This window comes from Ranitomeya imitator, chromosome 6 (genome assembly GCF_032444005.1).
Source record: "Ranitomeya imitator isolate aRanImi1 chromosome 6, aRanImi1.pri, whole genome shotgun sequence".
Lineage (NCBI taxonomy): Eukaryota > Metazoa > Chordata > Amphibia > Anura > Dendrobatidae > Ranitomeya > Ranitomeya imitator.
In genome coordinates this window covers 85,955,479-85,969,715 of record NC_091287.1, presented here as the reverse complement: position 1 = coordinate 85,969,715, position 14,237 = coordinate 85,955,479, and the positions used below count along the sequence as shown (strand labels likewise).

General features: G+C 48.5%; 1 protein-coding gene across 5 annotated transcripts in view; it reads right to left on the bottom strand.

The window, feature by feature from the left end:
- Positions 1-14,237, bottom strand: part of TRA2A (transformer 2 alpha homolog) — a 110,572-nt gene that overhangs the window by 48,860 nt on the left and 47,475 nt on the right. For 2 of the 5 annotated variants that reach the window (XM_069729846.1, XM_069729844.1), the window contains exon 1: positions 1,497-1,682. The exons of 2 other annotated variants lie outside the window; for them this stretch is intronic. Coding sequence is in view for 1 of the 3 variants with exons in the window: in XM_069729844.1 (XP_069585945.1) it covers positions 1,497-1,529 (33 nt within the window). In the remaining 2 variants the exon portion in view is untranslated. Of the gene's footprint in view, positions 1-1,496; positions 1,683-14,237 lie in introns of those variants that run through there. One more of the 5 variants, XM_069729845.1, reaches the window with a different exon arrangement.

The window sequence follows — 14,237 nt, the reverse complement described above, 5'->3', positions numbered from 1 at the left end:
AGGCGCCAGGAGACCGCAGCGCCCGGGAGCCGGACTGGAGGCGCCAGGAGACCGCAGCGCCCGGGAGCCGGACTGGAGGCGCCAGGAGACCGCAGCGCCCGGGAGCCGGACTGGAGGCGCCAGGAGACCGCAGCGCCCGGGAGCCGGACTGGAGGCGCCAGGAGACCGCAGCGCCCGGGAGCCGGACTGGAGGCGCCAGGAGACCGCAGCGCCCGGGAGCCGGACTGGAGGCGCCAGGAGACCGCAGCGCCCGGGAGCCGGACTGGAGGCGCCAGGAGACCGCAGCGCCCGGGAGCCGGACTGGAGGCGCCAGGAGCCCGGAGAACCCAGGAGCCGGACTGGAGGCGCCAGGAGCCCGCAGTGCCCAGGAGCCGGACTGGAGCCACCAGGAGCCCGGAGAACCCAGGAGCCGGACTGGAGGCGCCAGGAGCCCGGAGAACCCAGGAGCCGGACTGGAGGCGCCAGGAGCCCGGAGAACCCAGGAGCCGGACTGGAGGCGCCAGGAGACCGCAGCGCCCGGGAGCCGGACTGGAGGCGCCAGGAGACCGCAGCGCCCGGGAGCCGGACTGGAGGCGCCAGGAGACCGCAGCGCACAGGAGCCGGACTGGAGGCGCCAGGAGCCCGCAGCGCACAGGAGCCGGACTGGAGGCGCCAGGAGCCTGCAGCGCACAGGAGCCGGACTGGAGGCGCCAGGAGCCCGCAGCGCCCAGGAGCCGGACTGGAGGCGCCAGGAGCCCGCAGCGCCCAGGAGCCGGACTGGAGGCGCCAGGAGCCCGCAGCGCCCAGGAGCCGGACTGGAGCCGGCAGGAGACCGCAGCGCCCAGGAGCCGGACTGGAGGCGCCAGGAGCCCGCAGCGCCCAGGAGCCGGACTGGAGGCGGCAGGAGACCGCAGCGCACAGGAGCCGGACTGGAGGCGGCAGGAGACCGCAGCGCACAGGAGCCGGACTGGAGGCGCCAGGAGCCCGCAGCGCCCAGGAGCCGGACTGGAGGCGCCAGGAGCCCGCAGCGCACAGGAGCCGGACTGGAGGCGCCAGGAGCCCGCAGCGCACAGGAGCCGGACTGGAGGCGCCAGGAGACCGCAGCGCACAGGAGCCGGACTGGAGGCGCCAGGAGACGGACTGGAGGCGCCAGGAGACGGACTGGAGGCGCCAGGAGCCCGCAGCGCACAGGAGCCGGACTGGAGGCGCCAGGAGCCCGCAGCGCACAGGAGCCGGACTGGAGGCGCCAGGAGCCCGCAGCGCACAGGAGCCGGACTGGAGGCGCCAGGAGCCCGCAGCGCACAGGAGCCGGACTGGAGGCGCCAGGAGCCCGCAGCGCCCGGGAGCCGGACTGGAGCCGGCAGGAGCCATCTTGTACCACGGACAATGCCGCCAGCAGGAGTTCCTCACCTCAGACGCCTTGTACACCGGAATGACTGGCCCACACACATGCCGTCACCACTGCTCCGGACAGATACACGATACGTACACGGCGGCTCACACACACACACACTTACTCTCTTGAAGTTAGTCCCTTGCACGGCGCTCATGGCTGCTGCTTTCAGTCACCGACTAATGATTTGCAGATAGATAGTTGTCAGCCGACCGCTGCCGAGGCCTATATCTCCCTCTCCGCCGTCTGGCTCTGTTCGCACGGTCGCTCCTCTCGTCGCTTTTGTCTTCGTCCAACCGCTTCACAAAATGGCGTCGTCGTCCTCTCGCGGTTCATAAGGCAGAGCCGGGGAGGGCGGGGCGAGCGGCGCAGAATGGCGGCGCGATGGGAGGAGCGGCGTGCTGTACTACAGTGACAGGAGCGAGGGAGAAAGCCGCACACTTACCGCGCACACTTACCGCGCACACTTACCGCGCACACTCGGTACCGCGCTTTTCTTTTGTTTTTTACAGGTTTAACAACAAAAAATAATCACAAAAATAATAATATGGCAATAATCATTGCCATATAATATTTAAATATATGGCAATGGCACTAACAATGTGCCTGTACTTGGAGAAAAATTATATAGAAAAAATAATAATAATAAAATATATATGGACGGACAACAACCAAAAATAACAGATCAATGGGTATACCACATACACTGTCTCATTATACCATAAGGTTATACCGATATCTACCAAAGTCTAGACCAAAACTAATATTGGAGTATGTGCAGCCATATAAAAAAGTGCATTAAACCGAAAACAATTATAAAAAATAAATAATAAAGAAAAAATAATAATAAATACCTCACACAATTGTGGTGCCAATATATGAAAAAAAACGTAAAAAAAATACCAAGTGTATAGCAATATAAAAAAATAATATATATATATATATATATATGTTATGGAAGATAAATAAGTGCAATAAAATGAGTGTGTAAAAAATATATTGGGCCTGATATAGGATAAGAATGTAATATATAATTGCCTAGAATACTACTTCCTGCAATTTGTACCAACTTCCGTGGCTTTGTCCGGAGCTAATGTCCGGAGCTAATGTCCGGAGCTAATGTGCGGAGCTAATGTCCGGAGATAATGTCCGGAGCTAATGTCCGGAGATAATGTCCGGAGCTAATGTGCGGAGCTAATGTCCGGAGATAATGTCCGGAGCTAATGTGCGGAGATAATGTCCGGAGATAATGTCCGGAGCTAATGTCCGGAGATAATGTCCGGAGCTAATGTCCGGAGATAATGTCCGGAGCTAATGTGCGGAGCTAATGTCCGGAGATAATGTCCGGAGCTAATGTCCGGAGATAATGTCCGGAGCTAATGTGCGGAGCTAATGTCCGGAGATAATGTCCGGAGCTAATGTGCGGAGATAATGTCCGGAGCTAATGTCCGGAGCTAATGTGCGGAGCTAATGTCCGGAGATAATGTCCGGAGCTAATGTCCGGAGATAATGTCCGGAGCTAATGTGCGGAGCTAATGTCCGGAGATAATGTCCGGAGCTAATGTGCGGAGATAATGTCCGGAGATAATGTCCGGAGCTAATGTCCGGAGATAATGTCCGGAGATAATGTGCGGAGATAATGTCCGGAGATAATGTGCGGAGCTAATGTCCGGAGATAATGTGCGGAGCTAATGTGCGGAGATAAGTGACGTCAACAGTGTCCAGTGTCTGATTGGTTGCCGCCTGCTGCGAGCGACCAATCAGAAACGTGCCGTACTGTGACACACTCCGCCCGCCATTTTGGTGTGATTTTTGAATTTTTACCTCACAGCAACTTTCTACTGCGTCAAAAAAATGATAATACCATTTACCAAAACTATATATATTTAGTTGTGAAGTGGTTCAGTGACATTTTCACACCAATTTTGAACTTTTGTTTGGTGTTTTCTCCATATACTGCCTATTATTTTTGTTCTTTCTTACTATTATTTATTAATTGTATTATTCTTACATATGAATAAATAAAGTATATATGGATTCTAGACTCCCGATTCTTTAGAATCGGGCTGCCATCTAGTGATATATATAGTGAAAAAATAAAATGTAATGGTCTAGAACAACCTATGGTACATACGGGTGCACCACACGATATAGATATGTCCAGGAAAAAAGTGCACAATACACCTGGATATGACTACATGAGGTCAGGTTGCACAATATAACTGAATATGTGAACGTGCACAATATGGCAGTATAGATAAACCTAGGTGCACAAAAGTGCACGCTATGCCGTGGTATGTTGAAAGAAAGTCACACGGACAGTGTATAACCTGATGGAAATAGTAATAGATACGTAGGTGGCAATGGAAAAAATAGTAAAATAAAGGTGATTATAGTGTTACCTATAGGTGTCCGTCCCTCCAAGATACAGAGCAACCCAGTGCAGTGCCCCTTTTTCTCCTTTTTCAGGTAACATCGGGGGCTTATCTACAGCATTACAGAATGCTGCAGATAAGCCCCTGATGCCGGTGGGCTTACCTCACCCGCGATTTTCGGGGTAACAGGTTCCCTTTAAGCGCTTGTGATCGTTACCTATGACTTGTGCGGTCACAAGATGACAGATAGAGAACAGAGCAGTGCAAGGAACAGCTGAAGGCAGCGGCTGGTGAATATAATACTAGGAGCAGAGAAGTTAGATTAATAGCACCTCTCCGGCGCTGAAATTAAAAAAAAAAAAAAGCTGGAGTGGTGCATTACCATGGAAGAGTCTTGCATAGAGACTGCAGACTAGAAAACATTTTGTTCTGAGATGATCTTAGAGGGGTCTCTCAAACCCTTGTTCAGTGTTGTGTGCACGGGGTGGAATCACTATGTAAGGCTATGTTCGCATAGTGCCTTTTTTTCAGTTGTGTATGCGTTTTCTCATGCACACAGCATGCTTTTCTTCTCAGTATTTTGTGCAATACTTTCTGGTTTCTGCAAAATGCAGCTTGTCAGTTTCAGCATTTTTTTTACCCATAGAAGGCAATGGGTAAGTGTAAAAATGCCACAAAAAAACACATATTTGGTTTTGCTGTGTTTTTATTGAAACGGCAGTATGTGAAACTCATTTAATTTTTGTGATTTTTTTTTCCAAGGTTAAACCATAATGTCTTGATGTTCATGGCAGTTTAGGATCGGTAGACTGTCATAAAATTTTAATATGATTAGTACAGTTTAATTAAATTAGTGATGTTAACAAAGAAAACCTTGACCTACCAAGGTGTGTAATTGAACAATGCCTGTGGTCGACCAAAGTGTGAAAGGAAACAGTGTCAGGCCAGTCTCGCACGTCCAGATAATTCCGGAACCGGAGAAAACGGTACCGGAGTTATCCGTGTGCTCACGTGGCACAAGTGCGGCAGCCGTGTGCCTCCTGAGGACCACACGGACCGTGCAGGAGAGACAGCGCTACAGTAAGCCCAAAATTTAATTTAAACAAAAAAAAACTTGATCTTTCATCGCTTCTCTCCTGCGAGCGCTGCTTTCAGCCGAGCAGGACAGAAGGGATGAATGGCGGCTTCAGCACCACACACAGGGGACAGCACTTACTGTAGCGCTGTTCCGTGTGGTCCTCAGGCGGCACACGGACAGCATCAGTGTGCGGTACGTGTTTACACGGACCCATTGACTTTAATGGGTCCGTGTGATCCGTGCGCTCCCACGAACACTGACATGTCTCCGTGTTTTGCAAACGGACACACGGTCTGTGAAAACACCCTGACATGTGCAGAGACACATTTATTTTAATGTGTCTACGTGAGTCAGTATCTCCGGTACGTGAGGAAACTGTCACCACACGTACCGGAGACACTGATGTGTGAAACTGGCCCCTTACAAACTTAATTCTCTGTTAATGTCTTAGGTAAACTATTCCCAACCAATTCACCTCCCCACACTGTTATATTTTACAAAAATGATTTTATGACTTCACATATCTCCTGCATTGGTGTTCATGCTTCTGCGAGTGCAGCGTCGGTGACTAGCAGTGACATCATTGAGGTTACCACAGGTCACTGAAGCTGCATTCCCAGCCCACTTCAGTGTGAGCTGGGCGGATGAAATTCAGTGACCATAGTGAGATCACCGCTAGCAACGAGAGGAAAAGTCTCGCAGTGCTGAGCTCAGTATACCATAAGAAATTTATCAGTATGTTGGACAGGTAAGGGATATTGTTTTTATTTTTGTTCTTTCACAAGAGACCAGGGCTTCAATGGAATGGGCGTTAAGTTAGTATTTTTTTTTTATTTTCAGTTTTTTGTTTTTTTTCACAAGCAACGATAGCTTCAATTGAATGAGCGTAAAGTCAGTATAACTGTTTTGTTATTTTTAAATAAATTTGTAAAGCGGTGTGTGTTTTTATTTCACATAACGGACTCTATTCTGGGTGTTTTTTTATTATTTATTATATCATTCAAAAGTACAACCTGTCCTGCAAAAAACAAACCCTCAGAATATGTGCACACGTCCGGATTTTTAGCGTTTTTTTGCGGAATTTCGCCATAAAAACGCTATAAATCCGCTAAAAAAACGCTAACATTATGCATCCTATCATTTAGAATGCATTCCGCATTTTTTGTGCATATGTTAGCGTTTTTTTCCGCAAAAAAAAACGCATACCGCAAAAAATCCGGACATGCTCTATCTTTTTGCGGATTTTCTGCGGATTTCCTATCAAAATGGATATTCCGGAAAAATCCGCAAAAATTCCGCGCGAAAAAAGCACGCGGATTTCTGGCAGACTTCTCAGGATTTTGTCAGGAAAAAATCCGGACGTGTGCACATACCCTCATACGGCTATATTGATGTAAAAATAAAGAAGTTATGGCTCTTGTAAGAAGGGCAGGAATAAATGAAAATGAAAAAATGGAAAATCACCATGTCATGGACAGGTTAAATATATCACAATTAATCTTGTACAAATCTAAAACTAAACCAGACCATCTATTTTACCTGAAGGAAGAACTTTAATAGCCTCCTGAGGTCATCCTTTGTAATGTGGGTCTCCACCACTGTAGTTCACACCAGTGGCGTATCAAGGGGGGGGCAGCCGGGGCATGTGCCCCGGGCGCAGCCGGCAGGGGGGTGCAGTCGGGCCGCCTAATGTGGCGGTCCGCAGTGTCTCCCCCGGCGGCTGCATTCTGCCTCCCCCGGTCTGGGAGTCAGCTGTTCTCTGTGCCGACTGTCAAGCTGACAGCCGACACAGAGAAGCTGCAGAGCGCCGGCTCCCAACATGTGCGGAGGTGGAGGGGGGCCCCTGCAGGGTGGCTGCGGCAGGCAGGGAGAAATCCCTGCAGCTCCGCTGCCTACAAGAGAAAATAGCGGAGCTGCAGCGATCTGTCTTCCTGCCCGCACTTCCTCTCATACAGGCACGCCGCTGGATGACGTCATCATTCAGTGGCCGGCTGTGTCAGAGGAAGGTGATGGAGATGCTGTGGCAGAGCGTGAGGAGAGGTGAGAGGGGTGTGTGTGCGTGCGTTCGTGTGGCGCGCTACAGGGAAATGTGCAGAGAAGTAAATGGTGTGTGTGTGTGTAGGGGGAGAGGGCAATGATGGGGCTGATGGGGAGAGGGCAATGATGGGGATGGTGGGGGAGCACACATCAGAAAGCCTCCTCAGATTCCTTTGAGGAAACTCGGATAAAAAGGATTCTACCTTTTGAGATGTGGAGTCACATCTGGAGCTTTATACGGGCTGATAAACTCTATATATGGGTTAGTAGGTTTAGGGACTGTGCCCATGATGAATCTTTGATGCTGTGTATTTTCATTGATTAAAAAACGCAGCGTCTTACAGTTCCAGCAAAGTGGATGGGGTTTTTAGAAATCTGACCACTGTGATTTCTTTTTCAGTGTAAACTGACCTGCTGTGCGTGTTTCAAATCTGCAACATGTTAATTACTCCGGCGAGTACGCCGAGTTTTACGCTTGGATTTTTCCCATAGACTTGCATTAAATGCAGAAAATCAGCACGTAAAAAAACGCACTTCCATAGCGTGTTTTCGCTGCAGAACCACATAAAAAATGCGTGTAATCTGCAGATGACTATATCAAAGATTTGTAAAGTGAAATATGAGGATGCATAAAAAACAAAGCGGCCTCATTTAAAAGATGACGTAACAACAAAAGACAAAAAACGATGTTAAAAAAGCAATTAAAAAATTACAGGTGACCTAATTTACATACTAGGTGTCGAAATGGTGCAGAAAATTTGAAACATTTAAATCTCAATAGCCTTAAGGGGATTTTGTTTTACACAAGATTTTCGTCCTATGTCAACATCTGTTTTGATGATGTGTATCATTTATGATTTAACCCCTTCACGCCGCAGCCCTTTTTCGTTTTTGCGTCTTCATTTTTCGCTCCCCTTCTTCCCAGAGCTATAACTTTTTTTATTTTTCCATCAATATGGCCATGTGAGGGCTTGTTTTTTGCGGGATGAGTTGTACTTTTGAACACCACCATTGGTTTTCCCATATCGTGTACTCGAAAACAGGAAAAAAATTCCAAGTGAGGTGAAATTGCAAAAAAAGTGCAATTCCACAACAGTTTTTTGGATTTTTTTTACCATGTTCATCAAATGCTAAAACTTTTTAGTTAAAGGGAACCTGTCACCCCGTTTTTTGAGATTGAGATATAAATACTGTTAAATAGGGCCTGCGCTGTGTGTTACTATAGTGTATGTAGTGTACCCCGATTCCCCACCTATGCTGAGAAATAACTTACCAAAGTCGCCGTTTTCGCCTCTCAATCAGGCTGGTCAGGTCGGGAGGGCGTGTTCACAGCGCTGGTTCTTCCTCAGCTTTACGTTGGTGGCGTAGTGGTGTCCGCATGTTGAGGTGACTAATCCACTGTGGGCACGTGAACAAGCAGCGCGCGATCTGCGCTGTCATCCCTTTCGTCGGTGGGGGCGGCCATCTTCCTGGGGCCGCGCGTGCGCAGATCGAGTGCTCTGCTGCACGGGGCTTCAGGAAAATGGCCGCGGGATGCCGCGCGTGCTCATTAGAGATCGCGGCGGCCATTTTCCCAAAGCCGAGATGCAAACTCGGCTTTGGGAAAATGGCCGCCGCGATCTCTAATGCGCACGCGCGGCATCCCGCGGCCACTTTCCTGAAGCCCCGTGCAGCAGAGCACTCGATCTGCGCACGCGCGGCCCCAGGAAGATGGCCGCCCCCACCGACGAAAGGGATGACAGCGCAGATCGCGCGCTGCTTGTTCACGTGCCCACAGTGGATTAGTCACCTCAACATGCGGACACCACTATGCCACCAACGTAAAGCTGAGGAAGAACCAGCGCTGTGAACACGCCCTCCCGACCTGACCAGCCTGATTGACAGGCGAAAACGGCGACTTTGGTAAGTTATTTCTCAGCATAGGTGGGGAATCGGGGTACACTACATACACTATAGTAACACACAGCGCAGGCCCTATTTAACAGTATTTATATCTCAATCTCAAAAAACGGGGTGACAGGTTCCCTTTAAGTGGTGAAAAAAAATCCAAACTTTGATAACAAAAAAAAATTGCGGCATTTTCTGAGACCCGTAGCATCTCCAATTTTCGTGATCTGGGGCTGGGTGAGGGCTTAACTTTTGTGTGCCTAGCTGATGTTTTTAATGATACAATTTTGGTGTGGATACGATTTTTTGATCACCCGTTATTGCATTTTAATGCAATATTGCAGAGACCAAAAAAATGTAAATCTGGCGTTTTTACTTTTTTTTCGCTGCGCCGCTTACCAATCAGATTAATTATTTTTATAGCTTGATAGGGCGATTCTAAAAGTGGCGATACCAAATACGTGTATTTTTTTATTATTATTTTATTTTGAATGGGGGTGATTTGAACTTTTATATATTTTTAAAAACTTTTTTTTAAAGTTTTGCATGCTTCAATACTCTAGAAGCTGCAATCTTCTGATTGACTCACTCTGCTACACAAAGGCGATGGTCAGATCGCCTGTGTGTAGCAGAAATGCTCACTTGCTATGAGCGCCGAACGCTGGGCGACGTTCATAGTAATCCGGCAATGACAAACCCAGGGGTCTCCTGCAGAACCCGGGTTGTCATGGTGTTATAGCAGGATCCATTTTATACTGCTTGCCTCCATTTTGTGTAAGTGTTATTATAGGTCAGATAAACACGTTGTTATTCACTATTCTTCATTTTAGCTGTTATTGCAGATTGTAGCAGGGAATGTCCTTGGTAAAGTAACGAATAATGTACTGTGTAAAAATATGTTTGCGAAACCATAGGGAGGCAAGGGAGTAATACACTCCGACGCTTAGCCCATAATATGGAGAATCCGCCTCCAACACAAGAATGCATAAAAAGTGTGTGTAAGCTTATTAAAACTAGAGATATACTTCAGATACAGCCCTGGTGCATTGTGTCTTATCTCTCCGGTGCCGTGACGTCATCTCTACGGTGGACTCAGAGAGTAGGTCGAGACCTGCGACAACAATTCTGGCTGCCCGAACAGGGACCTGAGTGCTTCATCTGAGACCCGGCCGACTCCAGTAATGGACCAGGGGACTTCCCGGGACTAGTGGCATCACACAGCGCTGGGGTGAGAATACTGATTATATTCTGCCTACGTCATTCCACTTGTGGACGGGTTCTCCCCTTCTTCTAGTCGACCAGGATCAGGTAAAATCACGGGCTTGCCCGGCTCAGGTACCCTTGAACCCAGATATTGACCCTCATTGTGTGGTTACTGATGACTCCACTGTTAGACTAAAATTATTGACCCCCATGGTCTTTGTGTGGTGTGCTTGTGGAGTGTTTGTTGTTTGTCTGTTCATATACCTGTGTTATCAATCTTGGAAGCAAGCTAATACAGTAACCTGTGAGTACAGTAAACCTATAGTTTAGGACTAAGGCAGGAGGACATAGCCTACTCTAGGTGAGGAGGAAAGGTCCGTCTGATAGTTTTCAGCCTGCATGTATAGGACTAACGCAGGATGACATAGCCTACTCTAGGTGAGGAGGAAAGGTCTCTCTGATAGTTTTCAGCCTGCACGTATCGTAGGAGGACATAGCCTACTCTAGGTGAGAAGGAAAGGTCCGTCTGATAAGTTTTCAGCCTGCAAGTATACTAGCAATAGAATTGGGAACCAAGTACAGGGTTCCATAGTGCTAGAGAATTAGTCCAGAGAATTAGTCCAGGGAAAGTAATCCCAGAAGCAGGTTAGTGTGCTCTTGAAGGCAGGAGGCTTCCACCCCTCAGGGGAATTAGATTCAGGTGAATGGCATGACTTCATGAAAACCAGTCTCAAGTGGTACACGATCCAAAGTAGAGGACGGTGCAGCTGACAGTGGACCTCCAACTTACCATGTTGCTAGTAGGTATCAGCCATGGTCTCCCACAGAACAGATGTCTTTGACTGCACAGCTGCCAGACATTAACCAACGACCTATGACTTTTGCCAGACAGTGTGGGGTGATACAGCACACTTACCAGGCAACCAGACAGGATATGCAACAGTTAGTGCGTTCAGCCCTGGGGGAAGCACCTTCTACCCGACTGACAGCTGAGACATTTAAAATGTACCCAGGGGGAAATGGTCCCCAAGGCGGAGAACCTAACAATGCCAGGTCAGGGTCTAACTTTGTTGAGGCACTAGAAAAAGCCTGTAAGATTAGACAGGAGGAAGTATCGGTGCATTTGGAAGACTGTGTACAGGACCCGAAGGAGCTCCCCATTGATTATTTCTACAGGTTGCAACAACGATGGTCTGATATGGGTTATGGTGAAGATGATAGAACTGCGACACATTTGTTAAGTCATGCATATATGCAAGGGATTGATAAGTATGTGAGAGAGAAGGTGATGGCAAGTAGACCAGATTGGAGATCCTGCCCCCCAGGCGATCTTGCTAAGATTGCACATGGAGTCAGTTTGGACTCGCAGAAGCAAAAGACTAAGGTTCACTTTCAGAGGAGTGGACCCTCACAGAGAAGTGGAGGACCCACTACGGGTCCTAGATTGTGTTACGGATGTAAGAAACCAGGACATTTTAGGAAAGATTGTCGCACAAACCCATACCCAGATAAGGTTCCCACCCCTGCTACCCCCCAGACCGACGAATAGGTAATTGGCAGCCTGTAACTGTGTCCTCTAGTCACTCTACCTCCCACCCCCGATTGTACAGTACAGGTGAGCCTACCAGGAGGAACTACAGCAGACTTTCAGGTTGACACGGGAGCTGACAACTCAGTTATCACGCTTTCAGACTGTCCATTACCCTTCCGTGACACCACCGACTTTGTCATGGCCACACCTTTCAATGCGCCGACCCAGACCTTGGGACTGACAGAACCCATTCCCCTCTCCATTTGTGGGAAGACCGTTCTGACTCAGTAAATGGTAGCCCCCAGGGGACAATGTAATTTGCTAGGTGCTGACATTTTACGGAAACAGGCGGTTATTACCATGATGACGGAACAGTGACTATGACCCCTCAACTTAAACACAGTACCCTCTGCAAGATCATTATTATTATTATTTATTATAGCGCCATTTATTATCATGGCCCTGGATGCAGCTGCAAGTACTGCAGAAAGTGATCCGCCCATTGCACCTGCCCTGGATCAACTCCCCACTGATCTGTGGGCAAAAGACAAAACTGATGTGGGAAAACTCAAAGTTCCTCCCATAATAGTCAAATTGAAACCAGGGGCAGCACCGCCTCTATTGCGTCAGTACTCTCTGAGTGCTGCTCAGGAGGCTGCAATAGACGCACAGTTACAAAAATTGCTGGAATCAGGGGCTGTTGTGCCTAAACAGTCCGTTTGCAACACTCCCCTGTATCCAGTAAAGAAGAAGGTTAGGCCTGGGGAGCCGGTGAATTATAGAACGGTCCATGACCTCAGAGCAGTCAATGCGGCAACAGAACTGCTTGCTCCCTTGGTTCCTAACCCACACACCTTGTTGGCACACATACCTGTTAATAGTATTTGTTTTTCAGTGATTGACTTGGCAAATGCCTTTTTCAGTGTTCCATTGCACCCAGATTGCCAGTATCTTTTTGCTTTTACCTTCCGCAATAAGCAGTATACTTGGACTGTCCTACCACAAGGAGCCCAGAATTCTCCTACTATCTTCTCACAGTGCATGGCACAAGTCCTACAAGGCTGGCATGTTAAAGGAGTAGTTCTCATTCAGTATGTTGATGACCTATTGCTGTGTGCTCCTTCTCGTTCTCTTTGTAAGATGGCCACGATCTCTTTACTCTTTTTTCTTTATGAACAGGGGTGCAAAGTATCCAAACAAAAATTACAGTTTTGCTTAAGTACTGTTGTGTTTTTAGGACATTGTCTCTCTCCAGTTAAAAAGCACCTCACCCCTGAGCGAAAACAGGCTATCATGGACATGCAGCCCCCACGGAATGTGCAGGGCCTCCGTGTGTTTCTAGGACTAACTTCCTACTGTCGTCCATGGATTCGTTCTGCCTCCATCTTAATGCAACCTCTATATGGCTGTATGCAACCTGTCCCCTTCTGCCTTACACCAGAGGCACTTGACTGTTTTTACTCTCTGAAATTATGCATTGTTTCCTCTCCAGCTTTGGGCATCCCCAATTATGCCCTTCCCTCTAACCTCTTTCTTCATGAAAATGCAGGACATGCTACGGGTGTGCTGACTCAGCCACATGGAGACCTGTTGCTTATTACAGCGGCCGCTTGGATACAGTGGCAAGAGGAAGTCCTTCCTGTGTTCGGGCTGTGTTGTCTGTCCAGCTGTTGCTACACAAGTCTTCAGAGATTGTTTTGGATCACCCACTGACGGTCCATACCCCACATGATGTGCATAGTATCATTAACCAAGTACAACCTAGCCACCTGTCCATGGCTAGACAGCTGCGACTTCAGTGTGCTTTCCCACCCAAGCAGGCATCATAAAGGTAAGGGCACATACCAAAGGCACTGATGGACAGACGAAGGGTAATGCACTGGCAGACCAGGCTGCTAAGAAAGCAGCAAGCAGTTCTGTAGCCTCTAAAGTACGTCACCTGGACACCCCACCATCTCCACTTGTGTCAAAAGACATCTTAGCCCGGTTACAAGAACAGGCAAGTAAGGAGGAGAAAGATAGGTGGCAAAAGATAGGAGCCTGCTCTGACACAGTCACTGGACTATGGGGGAGGGGTGAAAAGGTCTGCCTACCATAGGCACTGTACCCAATGATGGCACAGGTTCTGCACGGGAATGTGCACCACTCGAAGACGGCCATGTGTGACACCCTACAGAAACAATGGATTGCCCCTGGGTTTTCCACCTGCGCAGAAAGGCAGGTACAGAGCTGCATGATATGTGCCACACATAACCAGGGTAGGACAGTGAAGACTCCATCCAAACACACTCCCCGGTCCCTCTACCCATTCCAGAGACTGCAGATTGATTATATTCAGTTGCCTAGGGTAGGGACGTATGAGTATGTGTTGGTCTTCATTGATTTATTTTCAGGTTGGCCAGAAGCCTACCCAGTTGCCAAAGCTACGGCTAAGACAACGGCGAAGAAACTGATGGCTGAGATCATATGCAGGTATGGAGTTCCTGAAGTCATTGAAAGCGATCGGGGTTCCCATTTTACTGGAGAGATCATGTCAGAGGTAATGGCAGCACTGGGGGTAAGTCAAGCATTGCATACTCCATACCATCCACAGAGCAGTGGAAAAGTGGAGAGACTAAATGGAACTCTTAGGCCATGTTCACACAGTGCGTTTTTTACCGCGGAACCGCGGCGGTTTTGCCGCTGCGGTTCCGCAGCTGTTTTCCATGCAGGGTACAGTACACTGTACCCTATGGAAAACAGGACACACTGTGC